The 16,750-nt window shown below is 39.0% G+C and overlaps 1 protein-coding gene across 1 annotated transcript in view; it reads right to left on the bottom strand.

The window, feature by feature from the left end:
- Window positions 1–16,750, bottom strand: part of MBOAT1 (membrane bound glycerophospholipid O-acyltransferase 1) — a 100,378-nt gene that overhangs the window by 18,219 nt on the left and 65,409 nt on the right. The window contains exons 5-11 of the mRNA XM_019734286.3: window positions 15,110–15,165; window positions 13,013–13,067; window positions 11,337–11,520; window positions 9,254–9,446; window positions 4,883–4,986; window positions 2,443–2,507; window positions 246–378 (exon numbers count right to left, since the gene is read on the bottom strand). Coding sequence (XP_019589845.2) covers window positions 246–378; window positions 2,443–2,507; window positions 4,883–4,986; window positions 9,254–9,446; window positions 11,337–11,520; window positions 13,013–13,067; window positions 15,110–15,165 — 790 coding nt within the window. The remainder of the gene's footprint in view (window positions 1–245; window positions 379–2,442; window positions 2,508–4,882; window positions 4,987–9,253; window positions 9,447–11,336; window positions 11,521–13,012; window positions 13,068–15,109; window positions 15,166–16,750) is intronic.

Raw genomic sequence — 16,750 nt, 5'->3', positions numbered from 1 at the left:
CTAAAATTCCATGTGTTTTGCAAACACTCTGTAAATAATACTGAGAAAACAACAGTTAACCATTTTATGACCACAGGTGGCTATATGCTGAAGTAGTTCTCTAATGGGAAGACTGTTGTTTGATTTTTCAAAACCTCTCTCCTACCCACTCACCACCACCCACCACTCGTGATGGGACTAAATGACAACAAACATAAAGGCATCAGCTTACTCAGGACAAGACCCCACAACCAAAGGAAGCTTACCGTTCTGGCTGCTAGCGTGACCAGGATTCCAGTTAAGAAGGTGAAATAGTACCCAGGATAGACACCGTGCCACAGGGCCGACAGGATGAAGGTGAGCACCGTGGGGTACCAGGGGACCCGCTCATAGCACACTCTGTAAGGAGAGGCAGGTACATTGAGCCACAGGTCACGCACACAGGCAACTTCCTGCTACACCATCATCGGTTGGCATCAGACCCGCAGAAATCATTTGCTCCATGCCTGAGGGCCTGACTAATCAGGGACTTGCAAAGGAATCCAAGCAGCTTGAACTCTAGTTTTCTCGAACACTACCAGATAGGCAAGTCACAGCTCCATCTCTCTGGGAGATGTATGAAGTTTTAACCTTCATAGAACTCAATGATCTGGACCCCATCCTCCTGTATCTAATAAACCTCCAAGGGGTCACTCTACCCCGCAAGAGCGCCTGCCATCAATGGCCTAATCTACCAGGGATACTTATAGATAAATAAGTACTATTGTTGCTAAAAAATTTTGGAATCAGGATAAGGGTCTTTAGAAGGAGATATCCTCATTTAGCCAAAATTAATTTATGTTTTCAACCTGGCCCCTATGTCATCTAACTAACATCGCAACCCTTTCCGTCAGTTGGCAGTGACACCAGCACATCAGTGTGGCAGTTATATGACACGTCAGGTCTCACTGTGTCTGTCAGATTTCAATGCACAAATTTGCCTTAAAGGGTGATATTGCGTGGATCAAGAAATTGTCAGCAAAATACCCTGGAGATCTTGACCTCTTGGTTGATTATTAAAACAAAATGATAAGGGGCTTTCTCCCAAATTATAGTCTAGGAATTGCTAATGGCACTTCCTAAAGAAGCCATTACATGGTTTATTAAATGAGAGAACCCAAATATAAAATAAAATAGAAATTCAAACCGTTAACATCGATCCAGCACTGTATGGGTTGTCACGAGTAACTGATTTAAACCAGAACTGAGGATTATGGCTCCCTCTTCATAGGAAAAACAATGCATTTGGGGGGAAAAACACAAGACTGGGAACCCACTTGTAATGTTTCTTTTTGAAATGAGGGGTAGTTTGCATATGTATTTGTTTCTTAAGCCATCTGTACCTTTTTCTATGAATAAAATACTATATTTTCTAAAATGATTTTTTATATTTCTTTTTTTCATTGTTTCTATGCATACCTGTATGTCCAGTCATCTTAGAACAAACTCCTAATGGAGACTGTAGGACTCTTGTTACATTGGGACTACTCAATATACAGAAGTACAGGTTTATGCTAAAATTATTTGCAAAATGAATAGCAATAATGTTAAGGCAAATTTTCAAAAACCGCAGGTTCGTATCAGTTTTCAGACAACATTGCATGAGCTTACTTTGGTGAAATTACTAGACATTGTCTCTTCTTTTACCCCTATGTCTTCACCTAAGAAAAATGCTACTTATCAAAAACAATCTACAGCTAATATTTTTATACTCTCCCTGCACTCATATGATAGGAGCAGTCACTAGTTAAGAGTTTCTAGGATAGCATAGTACTCAGGAATGGCATATTATCAATTCCATAATAAGTAATGTTTTTAATTTTGAAATTTGTAAGGAAACAGAAGCACAGAGAAATATCAACAAAAATACAAAGTTCAAAAGCATAAACTTCTGGGGTACCATAAGTTTTTAATGCTAGGGATAAATACAGAGATCTTCATCTGTTAGGTGCTGACACTGACCTTCCATGACACTTGAGCAACAAACTCACTACTAGGTAAGAGGCAGCCCAGCTCAGAGGTTAATAGCCTGGCTCTGGAGAGCATCTGTCTGGGTTCTTATCTATTACTTACTAGCTGTGTGACTTTGGGAAAATTACATAACCTCTCTGTGTCTCACTTTACTCATCTACAAATGGGGGCCATAAGTACCAATATCTCATGGGATTGATATAACAATTAGATGAGTGCCTGGTACACAGGAATGACAAGATTAAGTGTTTGATACATTAAAATAAATATGCTACATTGTGACCTTCTCAAATCACTATATTTCTACTTTTTCATTTACAAGGCATAGATGTTAATACAAAACAAAAGTGTCAGATGACATTACTACTGGCAGAGTACTGCTGTTCATCAAACAACTCCCATCTAAACATATCCCAGTGCCATGAGTAATGAGGTCATGTTTGGTTTTCTTACCGCTTTAGCCAAATAGCTGTCTGAATATTCCAGTTTTCTAAGTACATTTTGAAACTTGTGGCAGTCTAGAAAGAAGAAAATAATACCTAGCATTAGCTTTAAAAATACTCCAAGTAATGGCAAGTCCTCCGCAGAGTTTCCCTGGCAGCAGATGAGATGTGCCATTTCAACAGTGATTACTAGGTCAGGAGTGTATCAGCTGTTCCATTGTACACAGTAAAATTCTGGTGTTTGTAAGATTTACTTTCCCCTAAAGCTTAGCTTGCAAAGTCTCAATTTTTCTCAATTTATTTTCACATTATAAGAAAACTAAAGGAATATTTTGTGGGTTTTCCTTCTACTCTCGTTCAAAAAAATTTTTAGGTCATCTGGATTTTAAAACTAAATACTCTAAAAGGGGATTTACCACAGGAAAAGTTTAAGCATGTTAATTTAGTGCCTTCATGGAGACAAATGGCATTTAATAGTCATCTTTTCACTCTGTGGCCATCTATCAACTAGGTCAGCCTGGTAATGTTATTCTACAAGCAGCTGCACAGGTCCAAATGCTTCCAATTGTATCTAGAACAGTGAGAGATTTTATGCATGAAGGAGTCAATACAGAAAACAAGTGTCACCCAATTGGCAAAGACACAGGTAAATCAACCGCTGAGGAAGAGACATTCCAAAATAAGCCACCGCCTAGATTTCCTCATTCAAAACAAAAAGTCTTATCAAAGGCTGGTAGTAGAAAGCCTGAGGCAAGCATTCAAGAATCAGAATGCCTAATGAAGGTGGAAAGTGGTAAGAGCCACTTTATTCTGTTTCAATCATAAGAAAACCTCAGATAGGTCATACACTGGCCTAATGTAATGTGTTTGGAAGGAAGGAAGAGGAGGAGGAAAGGAGAGAGATGATAGATAGATAGATAGCTATTAATAATTACATAGGTAGTGTATTATGAGTTTCTATTTCAAAACACTAGCAAGCTTTATTTATCCGTATCTTCTATGGCTAATAAAATGCTACAAGCACAGCTGCAAGTTTCCTTAACTAAATTAGACTTCCTTGCTTTCTTTAGCTCTGTCTATATCAACTCCATTGAAAACGCAAACTTCCTCCTTCTGGTCTTCCTTTATAATGAATACATAACATCATCACTTAGCCCTTTATCCCGAACACATGTCCCCAGTGAAAGGACTCTGTCTTGTGGTGCACAGCTAAGGGGACTAGTGGGCAGCCAAAGGTCAAGGGGACCCACTGTAAAGGACACTTAACCACAGCCCTCCAAAGCAGCCAGCAGTGGGTCCAAGAGATTTGAGGGAGAGAAGAGTTTTAGTGGGAAAAGAGAGGAAAGTCATAACATCCGTACTCTCTCTGACATCATCTACCAAGAAAAGAGAAGCTTGTAGATTCGCTACATTGCTTTTCCAAAAATGACAAAGGTTGTTCTGGAGGCTGGAGCTTCTCCATTGAAGATGAAGAGAAGCCTCCAACATCAAGAAGGTGGAGCGTACTCCTCCCGACCCCATGACTTCTTGTGGCCTGGGGTCCACCTAACTTGGGTGGCGGGGGGGTCCCTCTCCACATCCCTCGTTACTTGATCTACCTGCATATGCTCTCTGCCCAAACTCTCCAATGGTACTCTGCCTGCCCTGTGGTGAGTAGGAAACCCCAACCAACAGCAAACATGAGTCACCTGGCCAGAGAACCCAGACTTGTACATGCTGAAAACCATGCCCTTATTTCCTTCCTGCTGCAAGGAGGAAAGGGACTTAGTATTGCTATTCACTGTGAGCACTGACAATGCCAAGGACACCGAGAATGTGACCCCAAAGAGACCACCTCTGATGATGAGGACATATCAGAATAACGGTCCAAGAACTAAGTCAGAGAAAGAGGAAAAACCACACTGATTCTAGTGGCCTAAAAGCTGTGTACCATGACAATTCTTCTTAAAAGGAAATGGATTATCAATGTTTCCAAAGGATCCACAGAGAACACTTAAAATATTGAAATCTAAATACGGGAGCTTCCAGTCTGTGTTCTTGACTGAAGAAAGTAGAATGTGAAAAGAGAAAATGACATCTGTACCTTCTGGTTGAAAGAACAGGAATGTAAACAACAAAAAAGATTTTCCTGGCTCTTTTTCAGATTTGTGTGTGTCATTATTCCTTGAACCATGAAAACTATGAAAGCAGGTATCGAAAGGGAGCAGGGAGGGAGAGAGAAGGGGCGGGGGGGGGGAGGAGGAAGAGAGAGAGAGAGAGAGAGAGAGAGAAACAGAGAGAGAGAGAGAGAGAACCAAGACAAAATGTCCAGGAGTCTGCTGGACCTGGCATTTCCTGATAGCAACTTTTTTTTTTTGACTTACGAAAAAGGATCCCTGGACAGTGCACTAAAAGCAAGCCATTTGCTTTATTCACTATGGCAGCTTAATTCAGAAGCATAATAGACTCACCTCAATTTTCCAGATGTTCAGGTTAGAAAGCAGATCCCAACAGAAATTTCCATTCTTATCCACGCCGCTGAACCCAAAGCCAGCTGCATTATTCACTGCATCAGCTACAGTTTTTAAAACAACACATTAGGATAAGGAACAAAAGTCACATTGCTGTTTTAAAAGATAGCAATGTCTGTCTAGCTTTAAGATGGAGAGATAGGCAGTAGTATCCTTGGAAAAGAAACCAAAAACATTTAAAGGACCCGGTACCATTGTGAGCCAGAGAAACATTTTTGGCTCTTTGATGACCTCAATTTTTATTCATTCACTAGCATTTAGTGAGCACTTGCTAAGAAGAAAGGCGCTGGATGCTCATAGAATGCAAAATGAGAATAAAAGAGAAAGGAAGAACCAAAACAAAGCAATAAACAGGAGGATTTAGTGACCAACTTGATACAAGAGGAAAAAGGTAAACAGGTAAAAATACACTTAAGCTCAGAAACAGAAACCAGAAGAAACAAGGGTCCCCATAGGGGTCCAAGAGCTGTCATTAAAGATGGAAGGACATTAACTGGTAAGACAGCATTGGCAGCTCTAGAAGAGAAATTGGAGCTTATTCTGAACATATTAAGCATGACATGCCAGTAGGTTATCAGTTGGGGCTGCCAAGATGCAGTTAGAAAAGTCTGGAATACAAGAAAAAGGAAAGAGCTAGAGATATGAATTTGGGGCCCGCTGCCATAGAGGCCACACGTGGACACAACACGAAAGCCATCCTACCCATAAAGACTGTCTAAAAGCTCCTGTTTCCATCTGTATTTGACTTCACCGAAGTATAAGAAAGTATCCCCCTGCAGTATTATATTTCTAATCAACTCCTTAATAAAATGTTTTTGTAAACAAATAGAGACCTGATGAAATAAAAATACTTTCTATGATGACCAAGGGGCTAATTTTCTGTTTCCATTTATCTTATTTCAAGTTATTAGAATATTTTCTTTTTTAAAAAAATCAAACTAATTAAATCACAGCACAGTAACGTCTTAGATCTGGAAATCTTAGAGAAATCTTTCTTTCCCGTAGCTCTGTTCATTCTGGTTCTCCAGGAGTTCAAGTCCAAGTCCAGATGGACTTTGAAGGGCTACTCTAAAGAAAAACAACCTGCTCTATGTTTCTCTCCTTTACTTTTGGCACAGTTGATAATTTAATGTTGCTTATCTTATGCTTGGCTTCACTGTAAAACGATCTGGTTTCTTTTAGAAGAAAGGAGGCAAAGTACTGAGTCCTTCTATGTCATTCTCCTACGTTGAATGGATGGAAACTCAGTGAAAAAGACAAACAAAGCGAGAGTGTGCCAGTTAAGAAACTAATAGGTTTAAATGTGTGAGTACCAATTTGTGAATGACAGAAGGTAAACTATGCTAGGAGAAGAAGAGCCCTTGAGGTTTGTGGTGACAACTGAAAAACAGAGCTGAACTGACGACGCTGGGGCCAGGATTGCAACCCCTGAATTCCTTTTCCCATCGCCAGCCTCAGATCTGACTGACCTGACCAGATTTACAACAAACCAGAATAATAATTATCGTGTGCTTGTGTGCATATACTCACTATATTTTAAGATTCTATAAATTACTGTACAGGCATTTCTCATTTATTGCTCACAAAGGTGTGAAGATAGTCATTCATGGGGGCTCTGGACGCAGATCTTCTGTGTTCATATCTCCATTCGGCAACAGAGTAAATGCACAGCTTTGGGAGAGTCGTCTAACTTCTTAGAAACCTATTCTTTTGAGTAAAAAATGGCTATAATAATGGTACCTATTTTAAAGGGATGTTGAAAGGATTAAACCAGTCTAAAATTGGCTTTATTTACATTGTTCATGGCGCTAACATATTATTACAAATTAATTCAGACACCCACATTTTGGAGTTTGTGATCTTTAGCGCACAGCCGAAGCTAAAGTCGAGTTTCACTAATTAGTAGGGGGAAAACAACCAGAATTGTATGTTAAGTACAAAGAAAAGAGCTGTATTATTTCAACACAAACAGTAACTAGAACTAGGTTAACAGTGCAGCTCAGCTGAGAGTCATCAAGAGGCCAGCTTCAAGGATTAAATTTATAATCATGTATAATTACTACATCAATTATATGTAAATGGTGTTTTAAGGAGCTGAATAAAACAATTATTCGGTTAAGTAGTTTAAATATTCCCTGTTATACTATTCACTGCTTCTTCATTCATAAATAATACACAGGTTAATTTCATATCAGCCCATGAAATCTAAACTGTAAGAAACCTCAGATTGAGGCCATACAAATGAATGAAGTGTTTCTACCAAAGCTACCAAAAAAAAAGAAAAAAGGGGGGGAAGAAAAGCAAAAGAGTCAAGTCCACAGAGAAAGCTATCCATAGAAAGGGTTACTTTTATATTCCAAATAGCCGGAGTATTCCCCAAAAAGCAGAACAATGCCAGACACCCCACGACCCACTCCCCACCCAAATCCCCACCAGCACATCCATTTTGTCTTAGACTTTCCCTATAAGCCCACAGAAGGACCTTTCTTTCCTCCTTAAATCCGGAGCTGATTTAGTCCAGAAGCCAGCCCATAAACGCTGGGATACAGAATATGGGAGTGGAAGGGTAGGGAGAGGAGAAGAGAAAAGGTGGATAAGTGAAGAAGTAGAAGGTAGTAAGGGAAGTGAGAGATTCTCTCTCAATCTCTCTCTCTCTCTCTCTCTCTCTCTCTCTCACACACACACACACACACACACACACACTCTCACTCTCAGGTTAGTGAAAAGTGAAAACACTGTTTCACATAGAAAAATATGCCTGGTGTTCCAAGTAGGGTTCCAACCATAGTAGGTATAATGCCTACATATTAAGGAAATTATTTTTAAATCATAAAGCAGCTGCAGGAAAAGGAATAAGCGACAAGGAGATTTCTGCAGGCTTCCCCGATGACTAGTCTGTATTCGTCATCCCCTCTGTATTCCCACCATTGGGACAGCTCTTGATAACACTGCCTGCTTGCTGCACACACAGAGTGTAACCATCTTCAGGGTGGGGAAGATGTCCTAACCAAATTCCTCATAGCACAGAACCTGGTACTCAACAAAAACTCCTTGAATTAAACGGAACGGGGCCAGAAACAAAATTTCCCACACTGCAAATTTTAGAAAAGCTCTAACTCAGATCTCTTAGGCCAAATGTTACATAAATACCACAGTGGACTGAATTTATCCCTGAACATTTCAACCCTTAAAAATCATTTGGACCAGGAGCTGGGGAAAGGTTGAAATGGGGAGTTACTACTCTGTTTAATGGATATGGAGTTTCTGTTTGGGGTGATGGAAAAGGTTCTGGAGATGGAGGGTGATGATGGTTGCACAACCATGTGACTGAACTTAATGCCACTAAATTGTACACTATAGATGGTTAAATTTTATGTTATGTATATTTTACCACAATAAAAAATAGTAAATGAAAAAATAATTTAGTAGCTACCAACTTTAATTTGGGGTTAAAACCTTGCATCATGAAATCAGAAAAGAAGCACTCATTAAGAGCTATTCCCTCACTCATGGAATACGGGCCAAGCACGAGGATGTGAGTTTAATAATCAATAAAACTTAATAAATAGTCACTGCTCTCTGATATCAAGCTCCAGGTCACTTTCAGCTAAGATTTAAATTCCCATTCCTGGAAGGATTCCAAATGTGAAATACATACAGCTGCCATGCCTTATCAAACTCCTTTACCATTCTTGATAAGTGGAAGCATTTATTGCTCACTTTAGCAAAGCTTTAAACTTTTCCAGTCTAATATTGTTTGAAAAGAAAGATAAAACTTACTATTGACTAAGTTATCTCAGAGGGGAAAAAAAAGTGCGATAAAACCAAATTAAGTTGAACTTTCTACCTTAAAAAAAGAAAAATGACTTGAAGTCACCTTCTTTTTAAGGCGTAAAGCTTAACCAACAATTTCTTAAAGAAAAAATATAACCTACTTTTTAGCACATGTGTTGGTATCATATATTATGTACAACCCAGAAAAATTACAAGCCAGTTCATTCTGGAATTTTCCCCTAACTCTCCATTGCACTAAACAGCCATGTGACTGGTGAAAGAAGCTCCAAGGTTTGACATCTGTAAATAAAACTGGGTTTAAACAATAGCTTTTCTCCTTATCACATATATTTGAGTTTATAGACCGAAGGAAAGAGGAGTGCTACGCTGGGAAGTAAAAAATGACACTGGCTCAACTGTTTTCCATTATGTACTGGACTTTTTTGGTTAAGTGATCCAAAGTGTTGTTCTGGCTAAGCCATCCAAGGAGTGTCATTTTTTTTCCTCATTCACCTAGGGCTACTCCATCCAACTTACCTAACGTCCAGGCAAAGTAATACTTGGGCTTTGAGGCTTGCATGACAACATATAAGTAGCCAAGTCGAGTCAGAAAGTTTGCTCTATGAACAAACGAGTCGTCCATCAGGCAGGTGACAGGGAAGGTCTTCGTGAGCGTCAAAAACAGAAGGAGAGCCACCAAGGTCATGCACAATTTGTGTATCACAGCTCCCTGAAAATAGGGGGGAGGGGGAATCAGTATAACCATTCAGAAGACTCCAGTAGAGCACAGACACAGTAGAACAAAGCTGTTCCGATAGCTGCGTTGCCAATGTCCCCTACCGGAGTGGCAGCAGGCATTCTTCCTCGTGAAACAAATACTGGGATGGACATGGGATATATTTAGATTCAGAATGTCCGACTGACACTTGAGGACTGAATGTTACGTCAAATGGAAGAAAACTTTCACCAGAAAATTCTCCAAGCAAAGGGTAGATGGTTGTATTACCCAAAACATAAAAGAAACAGAGAATAATACAGGGTGGCAACTTCCATCAGAAAGAAATAAGCATTTGCCTTCCACTGCTGCAGCCAGCAGAGCCAAGGAAATGGGTCTGAATCACCAGCAAGGCGGACAGAAGCTGAGTTAGGAAGGATTCCGCACGTGCGATTAAAGATTAAACATCTGCTCCAAGACACGGCAGGTAATGGAACGCTGTAGAAACCCTCCAGGATGGATAAATGTCGTCTGCTCTAGGGTGAAGATGCACTGACATTTTAAATTCCTCTGGATGGAGTGATTTTGCCGTTTCCCTGACATTCCAGAGAATGTCATTTAACATCAACACAATTATAGCTCCCAACTTTATAAAAACAAACTACTTTTATCTGTAAGGTAGGGATAGCACTAGCACCTCCCTCAGAGGGTAGCTTGAGGTTTAAGTGAATGAATATTTACAAGGTACTAAGAACAGTGCCTGTTTCCCAGTTAAATGCTCACCACATTTAGCCACCGAGGAGGCACCAGCTCATGGGTGACAGCCCCCTCCCTTCAATGTGTCTTTAGCCAGAATGCCACCTCATCCTTTCAACGTCTCTGTGCATAAGAATGCAAGTCTCCTTGGAGAGTGATGTTAAAGATTCTCTGATAATTATGATTTTCTAAATAAAAGCATGTGAAACACAAAAGCACTGCTGTGACAGACACGGCCTAGAAACACCTGTGGTTACTTTAATGTCTCATAGCCATGGTGATGTCACTCCTAGATGGTTTCAATACTGCAGCTGGAGCTGAGATATTTGACTAACCATAAAGTGCTGAGGAGCCAACTGTCTCAAAACTGTCTGAAAATGCATGCTTAATAAATCACTTAAATTTTCAATTATTTAATTTTGCCTAGACTTTCACTAGCATTTATGAAATATTTATATTACCCTCATTTTCTGCCTTATACAATTTTCCCCATTCTTTCAATGACAAATTTCCCTTAAAAACAGGATATTTAATCTGAATAAATTTAGCATATTTGTAAAGTTCAATAAGTTATCCTACTGAAGACTAATTGGAGATTAATAAAATTCAGATTAAAATTAAAATATTTCAATAAAATACCATATTTAAACTCTCTCAAAATCAGTAAAACCAAGCTTTGGTCATGCCAGTGTGAAAACTGGTTTCTTTTTCAACAGGAGGGCTCTGCAACAGAAAGCACATTTATTCTGGTCCCCATTTCCTCCCCCTCCACCTTTTATGATGTATTAGTCTTTGGCTCTATGTGAATTGGCTCTATGAAACACTCATAAATGTAAATGTGTTAGCTAGTACAGTGCCAAGCATACTGTAGGCACTAAATATTGGCTCACTGACTAATGGATCGATTGCTTTAATCTTCCTAGCCAATGACTCCGCTGTGAAATAAACATCTGTTGCTTCAACACAGACAACCACTGCAAATAAACACCAATACTGGTATTTTAAACAAATGGAGGGAAAAGGTATTGGCCAAACTTTCTGGTAAACTGTTTGGCTTTTTAATTAGGACAATTATTAGTGAGAGTCAGCCCTGGCAGCAAAACTCTATTTTCTGGATTTCTGGGTAAGTGCTTGGCACTAAAAACTTACAGTGGGAGAAGGTTCTGGCAGGCTGTGAAAACCTTTTTGCTTCCAGTTCACTTCCAGCAACTTCATATGTATATGTCTCCCCTCAATGAAGGCTGTATAGTCCTTGAAATTGTTACAAGGGCCTGCTATGACACTCATGAAGTTGAGAAGGTAGCTTAAGTATTCCAAAAAAGAGGGTTTTACTCTGTGAAAATAAAGTGGAAAAGTCTTCAGTCTTTAATTTTTTTTCATATTTGCAAATAAGCAAATCGTAAACACAGGTGTTATCTTTATAGTTTATTAAATATAACATGATCTTTCCTTGCTCTGTTTCTCTAAAAATCCGCCCAAGAAATCTTGTTTAAAGGAAAAGTTAATGAGGTGAGAGTCCCAGAGAAAGTTCAGCACTCCGTGGCGCCCTCTGCTGGCAGGCCCCTACTGTAAACACCGGGAGCTGGGTCTAAGGGCAAAGGCAGCTCTGAAACTGGGGAATCAACCTTAGCTGTCTGTCTATAAGAGAAAATGAAAAGTAATAAACATCAGGCAGGGTGGGGACCTGACCGACCATTAGTTGATTGAGATACTTTGATATGGGAAAACTCCCTCCTGACTGCCAAAATAAATAGAAAGCAAATGATGGATAGAACCAGTTTTCACTTGAAGAGGCCACACAAAACTACTGCTGTAGTAGTCTCTTGTCTGCTTTGGCATCCAGGCACGAGCTCCTGAACAACAGACAAGGGGAGTGGCAGGGGAAAATTCTGTAGAGCCCAGTTCTTTGCAGTGTATTAATGGCAGTTTAAGGGGCATGTTCTTCTAGCAGGATAGAAATGTGGGGAAAGGCTTCCTAAAATGCCATTGGTGACCAGTTGTTGCAGTTATTGCCCTATAGCATTTACACTCCCATAATGCTTAGCAAAGAACTTGATTCATTAGACTCTTTCAATGGTTCTCCATTGCTTCCAAGTCCCAATTCTTTAACAAAGGAATGAAGCACTCAATCACCTCACCTCCTGGGACCCCCACTTCTCCCAGTTATCTCCTACTACTGGAAGGAACCCTCCACCATGGCTGCAGCACCATCCCCAACATGCTACCCCACATGCCATTTCCATTTCCATGTTATTGCCCTACTTTGCATAGCCTCCTTCCTCTCCAACATCCACCCCTTTTTCTATTACAAGTCAACACTGGCCAAAGTCCACCTTCAACCTTTAGCCTTCCTCCTTTTTTCTAGTCCCAGCCCAAATTTATATCGCCAGCTCTATTTCCTATCATTTTTCATGCCAGCATTTAATAATACTGATGTGCATCGATAATTAACTGTTTCTTGAGGATCCTAAGACATATGCCCAATGAAAATAATTCTGGAATAGACCTAACAACCCCAGTAAAGGAGAATCCTGCAAAACTAACAAATTACAGATCCATTTAGTCTTTGGCCCAGCAATCCCACTTACGGGAATCTATCCTACAGCTATATCCAAACTCATTTAAAATGACGTATGGATAAAGTTATTCATCATTTACCGTTTGCAAAAACCAAAGACTGGTCGACAACCCAAGTGTCCATCAATAACAGATTCATTAAATAAATGGTATTGCATCCATATAACGGAGCTCATATGCAGATATTGAAAAATGAGGAAGACCTCTAGATACTGATATACAAGGGGCTCAAGAATATTTTAACTTACTTTATAGCAAGTCGATGTTGCTCAGCAGACAGGTCTTCAGCTCTTCGACCTAATCCTATGAAAAAGAAAAAATTTAGAAATAAGATGTTTGAAGCAGATAACTAATTCTGAAAGAGACTTATAAAACTCCTTTGAAAAAGGTGATTGATTTTTTGTTTCATAAATCATAAAGGGTCCCCATTTCCATTTTTAAAAAATGCCCTGGATCAAAGGGCTACCCTTCAGAAGTGCATGTGTGAGGAAGTCTCTACAGGCTCTTATGGAGAGGGGAGAATCCAGTGGTTACTCCGATTGAATCCACACAGTATGACATGGATCCCAGAGGACCCTCCACATCTCCTACACGCCTTACTACGCTGTATGTTTTTGTTGCTACATGAGAGAAATAAGCCTGCATTTGCAGCCTGCACCAGTGTAAATACCTCTCTGATAGCTGGGTACAGACACCTGGTACAAGCTGAGAGCATGGATGTGGAATGGAATGGGGGAAAGAAATAGGGACTTTCCTCTTCCAAATCACGGAAACATAACCCTGAATGCAGGGAAAACACACAAAAAATTATCAGATTTTTCTTCTTTTATAACCCATCCATACCAAAAAAACCACCAACCAAATCACATTCGTGCTTCCCATAAAATGTATAGTTAACTTAGTGTCAAAGAAACTGAAGTGCCATCTCATAAGCATTAGATGTCGACTTTAAAACTGTGTATTCAGCTAAGATGGATATGGCCGCCAATCACAAAGGCAACTCAAAAACATACCAAAGAGAAGGCAGAGTGTTCCAGAATTTACTTCTTCTTCCCACACACAAGAAAAAAAGACAAAGGCTAATAAACATTTTGCTGTATGTCAGGGATGTTCCAGAAAATAGGGTAAACTGAGAATGTTTACAAAAGTAAATTTAGGCAAAAAGTCTATGTAAAACAAACAAAAAACCCAAGAAGCAGTGTTTTAAAAAAAAAAAAAATCACACTCACTCTTTTCTAAGATCTCTTCAAGTAGTGCATCTCTGGCAATCCCAGAAATTAATTTGATTTCAGTTATTGATTTATGTTTCTAATGTTAGTCTATAACCACTATACTACCAAGTGGATTTTCAGGTACAAAAAAAATTGACAAAATCACCCAGCTTGCCCAGGACTTACCTCAATTGGGCACTAAAAGTCTCATATCCTGGGGAACGTCCTGGTTCTGGGCAAACCAGGACATTTGGTCACCCTAGAAAGACTCTATCCTTGGTATAAAATTACCCGGTTCTCTACAGAAAAACTAAGTCACCAAGAACAAACTAGGAATACACACAGTCAGAATCAAATTAAATCAGTTTCCAAGCTTGAAGGAAAAACAGGAAGACTAGTGAAGATTGTAAATCTTCTTAACCTGCCAACACATAAAGACGTTACAGCACTCAGACAGCATTTGCCAAGGAAGTCTAAATTTTCAGAATATATTTTTACTAATTACACCTGGCATAGCTTAAGCCCATCTTCTGCCCAGCTGAAAGTGCCATTGTCCTTCCCTGGAACCCAGTTTAACAGTGGAAATCACCCTTACTGGCCATTTTCAGGAAGGGCCTGGGTGAAAAAAAATACTCAGTTTTTATACAAACAGAAGATTCTTTCTTCTCCCAGCTTTTTATATGGTCAGACTAATCTCATTAGATAATTTTCCAAGCCAAATAAAGAAACCTAGCATCAAAAAATAGTTAAGCAGCCAATGCTGTTTAATCTTTTATTATACTTCATGAGATCTTCCAAGACTAAACCAAAGAAACAGGATGCCATTTTTCTTAACAGATTTGGAAATGATGGACAGAGAGCACCATAAGTTAACTTAAATTTAAAATATTATAAAAGTAAACAGAAAATCCACTGTTCTCAATGCAAATATTTCAGCAAATTTAGGCTGCAGATTCAGGAGGGCAATGGGAAATAATGGCTGGACAAGTAAAAAGCTACTATTAAAGAGGCCTGCAATTTTTTGACAAGATCTAGCAAAATCTGCCAGCACTTGTCTAAACTGGGGACTGTGTATAGCGTATAAAACAATGTCAGGTTCACTCTTAGAACAAAAAGAAGGGTCACTTTTCTTACCGTCATGAACTTGGAAGGCCAAGGTTGTGATCTTCTGAGTGACAATCATCAGAGGCCTAAAAGGAAGATAAAAAATAATGAAGATGGGTAGAAGTGCCACTGGGAGAAATTTTTATTCTATTTCTCTGCATGACGGTTCTTCATCTTATAGATTATTAAATAAAACACAAAAACACTGAATTCAAAATAAATAATGTTTACTTCCCTTCCAAAGCACTTTAAATAAGTAGGTATAATAATGCTGAACAGCAAGATCACACCAGAAAGTCCCTCTTGAGCTGTTACTCATAGCATAGGTTCTGGGACCAGCACCCTCAGCGTGGCCTGGAGCTTGTTAGAAATGCAGGACCTCACACTCCTTCCCAGAACCAGAAAATAATCTGCATTTTAACAAGATCTCCAGGGAATCTGAACATACATTAAAGTGTATGGCATACCCAATCCAGTGCCCTGGTTCCACCTGGATGAGATATATATATTGGCCCTTATATGCTTTGTTCTATTAAAGGTGATTCTTTCCTGCACACATAGTGAAAGATACATTTGTAAAATACAGCTGCCTATAAACCATTGAATGGCAAACAATAACACCAATCGCCATCTGAAAAAAGCCATCAAATAAAAATTCGCCTAAGAAGTGTTAATAAGGGTGCCAAGATAATTCAGTGAAGGCAAGAACAGTGTTTTCAACAAATGGCAATGGCACAACTCGATATCCACATAAAAAGAATACAAAAAATAACTCAAATGGATATAAGACCTACATGTAAGAGCTAAAACTATAAAACCCTTAGAAGAAAACACAGGCATAAATCTTCGTGACCTTAAATTTGGCAATGGTTTCATTGATGTAACCCAACAGAAGCACAAATAACAAAAGAAAAAAAAAGATTAAATAGATATTAAAATTTAAAATTTTTGTACTTCAAAGGACACATACCATCAAGAAAGTGAAAAGGCATTTCACAACGTATGAAAATATGTGCAAATCATATATCTGTCAGAGACTTGTATTAGGATATACAAATAACTCTTATGACTCAAGAATAAAAAGACAAATAACCAAATTTAAAAATGGCCAAAAGCCTTGAATGGACATTTCTCTAAAATACATACACAAAAGGTGAATAAGCACATGAAAAAACACTGAACAGTCATCAGTCATCAGAGAAATGCAAATCAAAACCACAATGGAATACTACTTTTCAAGCAATAGGATGACTAGAATCAAAAAGACAGACAAATATTGGCCAGGAGGTGGAGAACTGGAACCCGCATACATTACTGGTGGGAATATTAAATGGTTTAGCTGCTTTACAAACCAGTCTGGTGGTTTCTCAAAAGGTTAAACACAGAGTTACCATATGCCAAGCAATTACACTTCTAGGTGTAGCCCCATGAGAAATAAAATGTCTACACAGAAATTTTGTACACACATATTCAGAGCAACATTATTCATAATAATCCAAAAGGAAATAACCCAAATGTCCATCAACTGATCAATGGATAAATAAATATGGTATTATTTCAACAATAAAAATAATGAAGTACTGACACATGCTACAACATGAATGGACCTTGAAAACACGCTAAATAAAAGAAGCCGGACACAAAGGGCCACATATTCTATGATTCCTTTTA

The sequence above is a fragment of the Rhinolophus sinicus genome, chromosome 14 (genome assembly GCF_057876585.1).
Source record: "Rhinolophus sinicus isolate RSI-liver-muscle chromosome 14, RSI-T2T, whole genome shotgun sequence".
NCBI classification, from domain to species: Eukaryota; Metazoa; Chordata; class Mammalia; order Chiroptera; family Rhinolophidae; genus Rhinolophus; species Rhinolophus sinicus.
This window is presented reverse-complemented; position numbering and strand designations above follow the sequence as displayed.